Genomic DNA, 12701 nt, shown 5'->3' on the forward strand with positions numbered 1-12701 from the left:
AGACAAATCTAGGAATAAGTAAATTTTAGAACTTTTATTTAATGATAGTTACATATAAATAAGATCATCTGCACTCATCAGTGCAAATATATAAACAGGCCAGATGAGGATACAGGTAGCCCACTTGCTCTTTTAGATGAAATAGGGAAACATCCCTATACTATTTTTCTATAAATCTACCTGAAATGTCATTAGCATGAACATTAACTAGAAGTGAAAAGATTCATTTTCCTTTAGCAATATAAGCATCATTTTCATTCAGTAAACAAATGTAAATGAAGAGAACAGAGTATATTTGTTTTTTCATTCAAAGAAAATATAAATTTTTTACATATATATCTGGATATATGTAAAATGTATGTAAAAGTGCAATCCAGATACTCACACACACAGTTTTATAACTCATTTGCTTATTATGAAATAATATATACCTCAACTACTGTTCACTCATTTTATTTGAAATGTATTTATTCGATATTTATTTCAAATCAGGTTACAGATGCTTTTATACACTTTGAAATTCCAAGAACTAATTTATTTATTTTTCTAAATAATAAAAATACCATGAGCTTTCAAAAAGGAGTGCTTTTATCTTTTGAAATAAAAATAAATGTTAAAATTTATTTACATAAATGTATGCAATGTAAGTAAATAAGGTCATATTTACAGAATTGTAAGCAAGGTCATATATACAGAAAAGAAAACTATTTTCGAGCTACAGCAGATAACTGATCTCTAATCCTTCCTAATCCTTGTAACATTGTATCTAATGATTCTTTACTTAATTCAACATTTATTGTTTTGATACTATCAACATCAGAAGTAGACCGCCTTGGCTCTTGAACCTGCAAAACAAATGACCATTATAGCAGAAAAAAGATAGTGAACAAAAATACCTATTACTTGTATCTAAATATGCAACTTTTAAGATACTAGACAATGAATTTAATATAGACATCAAACTGTCTATATAAATGTGACTAGTAAAATATGTGGAAAGGACTATATTTTTTTTTTTTTTTGTTTGCCAAAAGCACTTATATGTTGAGTATCTACATAACTTGCAAAAATAATACATATAGGTTCATTTCTAGTCACCAAAAGGGGGAATTTTTTTCTCCCAGGCATTTTATTATTCAGTTGCCAAGTGAGGTGATTTTTGCCTCCCAGAAGAAACTCATAAAAATTGACCACAGAATCATGACACTGCACATAATAATAAACTTTTCCGCAGTTAGCATTAAAAACATGAAAATACACAATCAGTGGCAGCCAGTCTTCATTATTATCAATGAATATTAGTGCAATCTCTTGTCAAAATGTTAGAGCTAAAGAGTCATTTACTCCCTTTGTGGAATAAAAAGGTATATATGGAGGGCTTATGTTCAGAATCTTGATAACATTCTGACACATTTTTCTGCTGTGAACAGCAAAATAAAAATTTTATTTTAAATTAATCCTACCAATGAAAAGTTGTAAACCTAATTGTATTAGTAACTATGAATGAACTAAGAGTTAAATAATTTGAAACTATGCTCTAAAGATGAAACATGGAACTTTTTTTTTTCAAGTTCCATGTTTCATCTTAAGTTCCACGAAATGTCGTATGTGATTTTTTTTTTAATTATTTTTTTTTTATCTGTGAATATTCCACACCTGAAATGTATACTTTTAATGACTGGAGATGAATTATAGGGCATCATACATATAGAAATTTCAATGTCAAGTGGCAACCAACAATTTTCTAAGCATTAAGGTAGAAAATACATTTTTTTTTGTTGTTGTTGATACTATGAAATAAAAAAGATCATCATCAATTTCCTGATATGTATCCTCAAGGAATGTTCAAGCTACTGACAGCACTACATGGATAAGTTTATTTTAATAATCTCCATTCAACAATTTTCCTCCAAATTAGTCTATTACTTGTATCCAATATTGTCGCATTTAACATTTAATTCTTCTGAGGTACTTCTGATTGAATCTCTGGGTTTCTGACTGAATAAATCTTTTTCCTATCATCTTGGCATCAAGCACCTGTTTTGCTAACCTTTTCTCTCCCATTCTGCTTAAGTGATCATACCACCTTAGACTAACCTGCTCACACTTTCTTAAATACTAACAATTTTAAGTTCTTTCCTAATGGTTTCATTTTTAATATGATTCTGCTATTGATGCCATCTCTTCACTCTCCTAATTTTTCTCAGAACTTTCTATCTGTGGTCTCTAATCTTTGATCAAGTGCTTCATTTCTAACCGAACTCTCAGATCCATAAGTTAAAATTGGTTAAAACACTGTCTTGTGTACTGCTAGTTAATTTGACTTTCACTAAAAACTGTGCCTAAATAGCTGAAATTTTCTATATTCCTGCCTGCTTTCATAGTTTTTGTCTTTTTATGCAAATTTATTACAGCTGCTATTCAATTTAGTTAGAGAATCCTGTAGACTTACACTGGATGTGTCATCATCATCTGCATAAAGCCAAAGCTAAATTTGACATCTCTAACTCTACTATCAAATTTAATGAAATTTTCTTTCATGATTTTGATCCATACAGACGATGAATAAGAGTGGGGATAATGTGCATCCTTGCCTTGCAACTGATTTTACATCAAACCATCTTCCTGTATTTCCTTCAATTCTAACTGCAGACTTACAACTTAAACATAGACTATGTATTGCTCTGTATAATGCTCTGTTTACCCCATATAATTGAATGTTTTGAAAAGCTTTTCTCTGGGCACCTTGTTGTGTGCCTTTTCCAGATCTATAAAACTTAAGTAAAAATCCTTGTTGTATTCCCATGATTTCTCAACTATTTGTAGAGTGAAAATCTGATCTTGACAACATCTATTTGACTTAAATCCAGCTTATTATTCTCAGCCTCTTTTCAAATATGTATGTAGAAACTTAATAGAAAAATTCCTCCATAATTCTCACATTCAACTTTATTTCCTTTTTTTTTTTTCTTTTTTTTTTTTATAAGTGGGAACTATGAACCCTACTCCAATCATCTGGAATTTGACATTCTGACCATGCCCTCCAGAATTCTTCAGATTATGCAGTGTAGCCACTAACCTTTTTTCCATATTTAAGCATTTCTGGTTGAATATCATCTACAACTGCTACCTTTCCACATTTCAAGTTTTTGACAGCTTTTAGGTGCTAAAAATTGTACTTAAATAACCAAAATGTTTTACTTGTTCTATAGGTTCTCCATTCTGAAAACAAACTGTATCCTGAATGGAGAACAAGTAAAACATTTCAGCTATTTAGGCACAATATTTAGTGAAGATGACAAATTAAATATGGAAATAGACAACAAAATTAGTAAAGCTTGTATGATAGGAAGTCAGCTGAATAAATTTATATAGAATAAGAAAGAAATTAGTCAAAACACTAAATTAGCTGTATACAAGACAGTGTTCAAACCAGTTTTAACTTATGGATCTGAGAGCTGGGTTAGACATAGCATACTAGCTCAAAGACTGGAGACCACAGATATGAGAGTTCTGAGAAAGATTAGGAGAGTGTATAGATGGCATCAATGGCAGTACTGTATTAAAAATAAGGATATTATTAAAGAACTTGATGTTACTTTCATTCAGGAATGTGTTAGCAGAATTAATCTCAGGTAATATGGTCACTTAAACAGAATAAGAGAGGAAAAATTAACAAAATAAGTGTTCTTTGCCAAGTTGGCAGGAAAAAGACCCAGAGGAAGACCATGATGTAGGTGGGTTGATAGATTAAAAAGTGCCTTAGAAGACAGAAATATAGAATCTATATTGGAAATTCGACAGATAACAGATTAATTTGGAGGAAAATTTTTTCTAGGAAGTTGGTAATGGTGGAACTCTGTCATGTAGTACTATCGTAACATCCTGAGCTTCCCCCCACCCCCCCAAGGGTACATTTCAGAAATTTGATGATGATGATAGCTTTTTCTGCCTCAAGTATTCCTATTTGCATTCCTCTTGAAAATTTTCTACTATGATTTTTTATTCATTTAAATCTTTCAAAGTAATTACTCCAAACATCTTAGGATATCCTTATTTTCGCTTTTCATATCATCTTTATCATTTTTGATAAAGGTGATATGAAATACTATATGACCCATTACAGTCAAGTAACTTTGCTTATATAAATCTAATATTTTATAATGGTATGGTTGTTAATCCTTGTTAGTTTGCCTTGTCTTCAAGTGCTTGTGTTCTGTGATTATCTAGCTGACTTGCAAGAAAAAAAGAAAAGTCTCTGAGAAAAATCATGCTGCCTCCACACAACATTAGCTAACTTACTTTCAATTGTAGTCTGGAGATGTCTTTTTCCTCTCCCCCATCATCACCTAAATCAGTGCTTAATCAATGTTGATTCAGTGCTTAGAAGGTATAAGGATTGAATCTGTTATTTTCTAAGCAACTGTAATAAAATCTAATTAACACTATAAAGAATGATTCAAAATTATTTGTAAAAAAATTCAAAAATATATTAGAATATATTCTTGTCTGGAGGTATTTTCAATTCGTCATCATCGTGTGGCCCTTCAGTCCATAGACTGGTCGGCTGTAGCACACTGTTCCTGCAATTTGTTCCTCTCTTCGGCAATTCTCTTCATTTCTCCATACCTTCTTGTTCCTGAATCTTCACATAGTTGTTTGATAAGCCAATTCTTGGTCTTTCTCTCATTCTTTTATCCAGGATTTTCTCTTCTGTTACTGTTTTGAGGAAACTGTTATGCCTTAGTAGGTGTCCTATCCATTTGAGTTCCTCTTCTTTACAGTCTCCAATATACTTCTTTCTTCGAAAACTTCTTTGATAACTTTGTCGTTGCTTTTCTTTTCTTTCCAACTCACTTTCATTAATTGTCTCCAGCACCATATCTCGAAGGATTCTGGGTATTTCAGATCTTGTTTAAGGAGTGTCCAGGTTTCTAATGCAATAATGCGACTGGCCAGACAAAGGTCTTTACTAGTCTTTTTCTTAGTTTGATGTCATTTGCTTTGATTTTATGATTAGTATGTGATACTAATCATAAAATGTTTTTTTTTTTTTTTTTTTTTTTTTTTTTTTGCCAGTGCAATTCTTGATTTCACCTCTTTTATGAAATGTGCATCTTCTGTGATCAATTGTCCCAAGTATTGAAAAGAAGTTACTTGTTTAATGGGTTTATTTTCTATTCTGATGTTCAACAGTATGGGGTTTCTTTCCTATTATTATTATTGCCTTTGTTTTTGTGAAGTTTATTCTCATGCCATATTTGGATGTCTTGTTATTTATTCCTTTCAGCATTTTCTCCAGTCCATTAGAGCAACCTGCTATTATTACTTGGTCATCTGCAAATTTAATAATGTTTATTTTCAATTAATAAAATTTATTTTAAAAAATCAAATACTATACGAATTTAAAAAATTCGTATTGTACTTACTGAACAACCGTATATTTACTGAACAACCACAGCTATTCAAATTTATAAAAACTTTGTTTTAAATTCCCACAGCTGCATCTCAAAGTTTGGTATGAACACATTAGCATGTTTTCATTTGAGAGGACTCAGAATATGCATCTGAAGTTTTTACATTTAACTTTGAAATACCCTGTATGCAATATATGTACATTTACCAAAATTATTTCTTAATAGAACATATTTCTTGGAAATATGCTCTCTTAAGAAATTTTTAAGAAATCTTACAAAATAATATGCTCTCCAAATTAATCTAGCGATAAGTAAAATATCAAAAAATTAGCTAGAAAATGCAACACTTGTTTAATTTATATATTTATAAATTAAAAAATTTGTTAATTTTATGGCTATTTAGTCTATTTTTTTGTTTAGGAGTGCTTTTTTTATAACGTCATTGGCTTTTTACTCAGTTTTAAGGCATTACTGAAGTTTTACATAGATAGATATATGAAGAGTACGAGGGAAAATTCGAACATACTTGTAGATGTTGCTGGCTGTCTTCTTATTTTTATATATTATAAAAATATTTGATCAGCTCATAACTGAATTTAAAACAAGAAACAACACACCATATGGCACGATTAAAGTAAACTAATCTTTACCCCAAGAAATATCTTTGTGGATACACACAACATGGTGTATTACCACTGCATGTGATAACTTGTTGATTACTTTACTCAGCTTTAGAAGCACATACTTGAGTTTTTTAAAAAAATACATGAAATACTCTTTCCTGGATTAGCACTGAAAAATGGTGATTGCTATCTTGAATTACTCTAATCTTTCATAAATATTTGAGTAGTCACAATGGATATACCTTTATTGGACTGGTAACGATTTCATAGCTTTTAGATCGTGCCTCTAAAACATGGCCTATATTGGAATGGGAGATCTTTCGTGAGTATGGCACACACACACTGCAACAATCCATGATCAACTTTGAAAATTACAAGAACTCCTGACTAATACATAAAATGCATTAAGTCATAAAAATGATTCATAAGTCATAAAATTAATTAGATCTTGTACCTAATTTATATATATGAAGGATTAAAACTGTACCACCCTGGTAATTTGTCCTACTAAACATATTAACAGCTTTAGTAATCTTTCCAATATTTAAACTGCAATCTTTTGAATACTTCAGCAGAAACAATAAAAGATACTATTTCTTCTTTAAAAACATAAGTATTTCTGGAAACAGTTTAAGTTCTTTGCTTATTTTAGTAATGTAAACAAGATATTTACAAAATATAAGTTACCTTTAACTGAAGAATACATGTAGGAGTACTCATTTTGGATACTTTACTTGAAGCCATCTTTAGATCAACTCTCCAATCAAAATCTACTAACCTTGGCAATGATACTGAAAGTTAAAATAAAATGAAATTAAATAATCTTGCTAACAATTAATAAAATTTAACAAACATAAATTTTAATCTATATTCAATGGATAAAACAACCAAACTAGTTAAGCACTGTTGACATATTGCCAATCTTAGAAGTTTAACATTAATTCTAGTTTTCTGAAACTGCACTCAGCTATAGTCACTATATCAAGAAGGATTCAAATATATGTGTATAGTAATTTCATTTTGGATAGCATATACTCTGTTAGCATCCCTTGTGAACAGCATCTGGGTCGCTGCTGTGTTCATTCTATTCTATTCTAAAAATGATATAGCTGCCTTAAAACTTCCTCGCTATAGCAAAACTACTGAAAAGTCCCAATAGATGTTGTCCCACAGGCACAATACTAATCATAAAGACAATTAACTACTATTGTAGTCCCTACAAATTTTGCTACTATAATAAGAGCCAACTATACTACTATAAATGGTAGTTTGTGTGTGTGGAGGGGGGGGGACATAAGTATCTATATCAATAGTGTATTCACTAATGAAACTCAAATTGTAATATAGCCAGCACTTGAGTTTTGCTTATTTTAACTTTATCTTAAAGAGTATAAGTATTAATAATAAATGTTATAAAGAATTAAGAATACACCATAAATGTACTTACAGTCCGTCCTTGACTTGCAACAGAGTTCCATTCCTATGATCTCATCATAAAGATATTAACAATAATATGATTTAATTCTTTGTTTATAGTGAAATAACACACTGTACACATTATAACAAAATTACTGGACTGTAATAAATAATGAAACATGAGTGTACTTACAGTATAATAAATCAGTTAGAAGAATTATTCTTGCACATATGGCAAGAATAATTCTTCAAAGCTGCTGCTTCATTAATTAGATGATTTGGGTTAGTTCATCAATAGCATTTTCTTAAAATTCAAAATGGCAACAATACATTCTGAGGATGGTCACTAGATTCATATCTTGTGGAAGGTCTGGGCATCTCTTCAGGGGTGAGATGACAACAGGGATAGGCATTTTTAAAAATTTGTACATTACTTCCAACTTAGTCCGCATGGTTTGCCTTTTCTTTTCTGCATAAATTTCTCTGTAGCAAACAACTGCAGCTTGCATTTTTCTGTCTATTTTGCTACATCTCTCCATGTTGGGATCCATTTCCTCAAATAGCCAAATTGTCTTATTAATAGAAATGATTCTGCCAATTTTTTCATTAACTTTTTTTTGTGGGAATTGGCTACTTTATCATGTTCTGCTTTTTGTTGTTATTTTCTCTCTCTCCTTCTGCAACTTTCTGTGCTTCTAACTCCATAAGATCTTCATTTGGAGCTTTTCTTCCAATAGCATCCACTAATGCTCTACATGTTCATTATCAATCTCCAATTTCAGTTCTTTAGCCAGTAGCACTAACTTGTCATCAGCTTCTTGTAAGTTAAAGACTGACTGTATTTAAGACTCCTTGAAAAAGTTTTTGCTTCAAATGTATGACAGAATTGTAGCAATTAACAAAAGTTTATAAATAAATATATGAAAGAATATATAAAAAAGAAAAAAATATATGAAACAAGATATGAATACCACTACTGTAAAACTCCTGATTTTTAGAAGCACACAAAAATTTTTCAACTATATTTTCAATACCTTTCAATTGTGAAAGTATTAGTTGCACACATAATTGTCCAGCATTTAAAATAAAAGTAATAATTATATGGCAAGATACTTGGGGAATATATGGGATGGGACAGAAATCCCCAACAATGGCTGCAGAGCTTATTACTTGCACCACATGATACATTGCAGTATGTAGTGTGTTTGGTTTATATTTTCATGCTCAAATAACCAACTGGAACATGCATTTTATCATCACTTTTTTTATACAGGGTGTCCCAAAATTCACGCAAGAAGTAATTTTGATAGAAAACACAGGTTTTTAATTAAAAATTGTAATTTCTTATTGATTCATAAAGTATACAGTATAGGGTTATGCATGAAATAGCATATCAGGTAAATGGCCTCCACGGCTTTGCTGGCACATACGCACTCTTTTGTCGAAATTTTCCATGACCGTTTTGCATAAATGTGGCTGAATTTCATTGATACAGCACTCGATTTCCTCCTTCAAGGCGTGGGTGGTCGTGGGCTTGTTGGCATAAACCTTAGACTTCAAAAAACCCCAAAGAAAAAGTCCGACGCTGTTAAATCACATGATCTGGGCGGCCAATTCTGATCACCAAAACGGGAAATTACACAACCAGGAAATGACTCATGCAGTAATCGAATTGTTTCTCGGGCTGTATGGCATGTGGCACCGTCTTGTTGAAAACACATGTCGTCCACATCCATATCTTGCAATTTAGGCACAAAAAACTGGATTATCATGTTGCAATAGCGAGCACCATTAACTGTTATTGCCTTACCAGCCGCATTTTCGAAAAAGAATGGACCGATGATGCCTCCAGCCCAAAATCCGCACTAGACAGTGACACGTTGTGGATGCATTTGTTTCTCAACAATCACTCGTGGATTTTCTGAACCCCAAATGCGACAATTTTGTCGATTAACGAAGCCATCAAGATGAAAATGAGCCTCATCGCTGAAGATGATTTTGTTCGAAAAATAAGCATCCACTTGTTGTTGTTCCATAATCCATTCAACGAATTCTCTTCGCTGTGTGTGTGGTCAATAGGCTTCAGTTCTTGAGTCAATTGAACTTTGTAAGCATAAAGATGCAAATCTTTCATGAGAATACGCTGTAGAGAACTTCTCGAAATGCCCAATTCAAGACCACAGTGCCAAATTGATGTTCCTGGACTCTCAGCAACACTCTCACAAACTGCTTCGATCTTTTCTGTTGAACGACTTGTTGAAGGATGGCCAGTGTATAAGATCACTAACTGATCCAGTTTCCTTGAATTTTTTAATTAATCTTTTCACAGTTGATGAAGTTATATCACTATTCCGGCCATATTTTGTAAAAAAATTGCAAACTGTAGCTGCCAAACCTTCATTATTTTTAAAATATTGCTCAACAATGAAAATGCATTGTTCTTTCGTGTAGCGCTCCATTTTTAATAACCCTGAACTGTCAGCTGTCACGCTGTCTTTTTTTTCTCATTGGCAACACTTTACCGCACAAATGGCACTAAATTTAAATCTCGCGTGAATTTTGGGACACCCTGTATTTTACTAAATTACACTTCACACTTGCAATATATCATATGACTTTGAATCACTTATGCTTTTGAAGTGCAATGAGATAAACACTATAAACAATAACTTCCATAAATTTCTGCCAGAATATTATCTTTGTAAAAGCTTCACAAATATGCTGGCTACCTGATTTTAGTTAAACTTTCAAATGTCACACAGGCAACATCAAATCGATCACTTCATGCTTTGCAAAAAAACAATGGCAGAAAACTGCCTGCGATGTATATAAAATATCAGGGATCCCTTATTAATCCAATCAAAAAGGAATGAAGATTTTTTTTCATGCATGCAAAAAAAATTTATAGGAAGGCACAAAAAATATAAACCTTAATGTCTAAGACAAAATTTCCTTTGCACAATCAATTAACCAGTTATGATTCGTTGGCTAGTTGAAATTACAACCAGAGCAACAGAGATAATGATAAGCTCAGTCAGTGTATTGTCTGTTAATTGCATATGTTCTTCTGACTGATTTATCTGTTTTGTAAAATAAAGAAATCCATGTTTCTAGGAGGAAAAAAAATCTGCCAACCTCTGTACCAGAACAGCTAAGTAACACAACTTCAATTGAAAAGCCCTTGTAAAGGTTGAAAAGCTCACATCCAGCTTGTGAGCTATGTTGTAGAATTGGGAAGCTGGAGTTTTAGTTTCTGATTGCGATATGCTGATTTGGGGGGGGGGGGGGGGTCTGCCTTGGTACACTTAAAAAACCAAAGCATGGTGGCTATTACGAATTTTGGTTGAAATGGGGATGAATGTTTTTGTTCCAGCATGAATTATTTGTATTATTTGGTCAGAGCAGGTGTTTAGATCAGAAAAATGGAAACAGACCTTCAAAATAACAATCCTTCCATGAACCAACCCTCTGCACATCTATTAACTTCTGATACAGCACCATATAATTGTACTTCAGTTATCTGAACCCTTCAATTATCAAAATAGCAAATTGCCCTCCTGAAGTGGCAAGATAATGGTAAGCTACTATAGTAGCTAACTATACCATAGTAGCTTACCATTTATCTGTGAAACTGTGAAAAAAGGAGTAGAGGTCACATGGGATGTCAATTTGATGCCATTGTAATACCAAAATACAAGTGAAAATAGCTGGAAGTGAAGTCAGCCATTATTTGAATTAGTGTAGTTGGACACAAATTGTGCTGCGAGATAAAAATTGTGCAGTGAGAATTTAAAATTTGTGCAGTTAATATTATACAGAATATAAAAATTTAATTCATTCACAGTCTGACTTGAAATTTTGGAAACTTGTGTGATGAGAAAGAAAGAATAGCTTTCAATAAAGTCTAGATGAAGAGTATTCCATATTATAGGATATGTTTGGATGAGGTTATGGTCTAAGTTACCCAACAGCAAATGTCATCTACAGCATATCTGAAAGGAAAGCTGAATGACGGTAATGGTGGTCAAGCTGGATAGTAAGGATTATTTGGTATTCTAGTGGGTATATAGTCTGTTTGTGTTAGGTTATTATCGACAGCCAGCAAACATAGCCAACTTTCACCATAGCACTCTCTGCATATTGTGCAATATTTCTTTAATTTACAGTTTCTAACAGAATAGTATCAAATTTTTTTGTCAGCTGTACATCATTGGATTTCTGTCCAATCAGGAAGCTGACATTGTTGCTAGCTGTTTCTATCAAATTTCTTTTCCCTTCAGGCTGACTAATGTTCATCACTTCCATTCCCTTCCTCTTTGTAATTGGAGGTGGCCATGTTAACAGCCCACTGAAGTTTTCAGGTTATTTTGAATTTTAATGGCACGGTCTGAAAAGTTCTTGGCCTAACAATGAAAAAACGAATTTATAATTTCAAAAATTATTTTTATTTTTCAACATAATCTCCTTTAAGACTAATACATTTATTCCAGTGATGCTCCAGCACCATTATCCCATCCCTGTAGTAGTTCTCAGTAATATCTGCAAAATACTCCTCTACAGCTGCAATCACCTCTTGATTCGAAGAAAAACGCTGACCAGCAAGGAAGAGTTTTAGTTTTGGGAAGAGATAGAAATCAGAGGGAGCCAAATCACAAAATTAGTTTTATTCTTGTTAAAATGCTCCAAGCACTGTTCAGAGATTTTCATGCAGTGTTTTTGATTTGCTGTGAGCAAGCAGCACCCATCTTGCACAAATTTTTTTCATTTGCAATTTTTCATGCAAAATATATCCTACACATTCTTTTGAAATGCCTATAGTCTCAGCAATTTCACGCACTCTGACTCGCCGGTCATCCAATACCATATCATGCACTTGATCAATGATTTCTGTGTTGTTACGCTTTTTGGACCTCCTTCACGTGGATCATCTTCAAGACTGGTATGGGCACGTTCAAACTCGGCAGCCCATTTCTTAATTGTCGAAAACAAAGAAGAAGAGCGCCCATAAACTTCTATGAACTTCAAATGAACTTCTGTTGGCACTAACCTTCTTTTACAAAGAATTTTATAACTGCAGATACTCAATTTTATCCATTTCAAGGGATACAGACAACAGTTTGGCTTCCAACAGCTGTATAAAAAAAACTACTTGATAGAATGACTTGCAATTTCGCATGGAAGCTTATGACAGATGTACAAACTTAGAAAAATCTTGCTGATATGTTGCCATTTATGTTCAAAGATG

At 32.5% G+C, this 12701-nt stretch overlaps 1 protein-coding gene across 2 annotated transcripts in view; it reads right to left on the minus strand.

Moving 5' to 3' along the window:
* Positions 1–437: 437 nt before the first annotated feature.
* The window catches only part of LOC150105944 (COMM domain-containing protein 9-like), a 37182-nt gene continuing 24918 nt past the window's right edge, over positions 438–12701 (minus strand). For both annotated transcript variants that reach the window (XM_090394426.1, XM_090394425.1), the window contains exons 4-5: positions 6728–6831; positions 438–845 (exon numbers count right to left, since the gene is read on the minus strand). In XM_090394426.1, the coding sequence (XP_090250552.1) occupies positions 705–845; positions 6728–6831 (245 nt within the window). In that variant the 3' untranslated portion in view covers positions 438–704. The remainder of the gene's footprint in view (positions 846–6727; positions 6832–12701) is intronic.

This window comes from Typopeltis vanoorti, chromosome 6 (assembly GCF_054136105.1).
Source record: "Typopeltis vanoorti isolate ZY-2024b chromosome 6, IOZ_Tvanoo_1.0, whole genome shotgun sequence".
NCBI classification, from domain to species: Eukaryota; Metazoa; Arthropoda; class Arachnida; order Uropygi; family Thelyphonidae; genus Typopeltis; species Typopeltis vanoorti.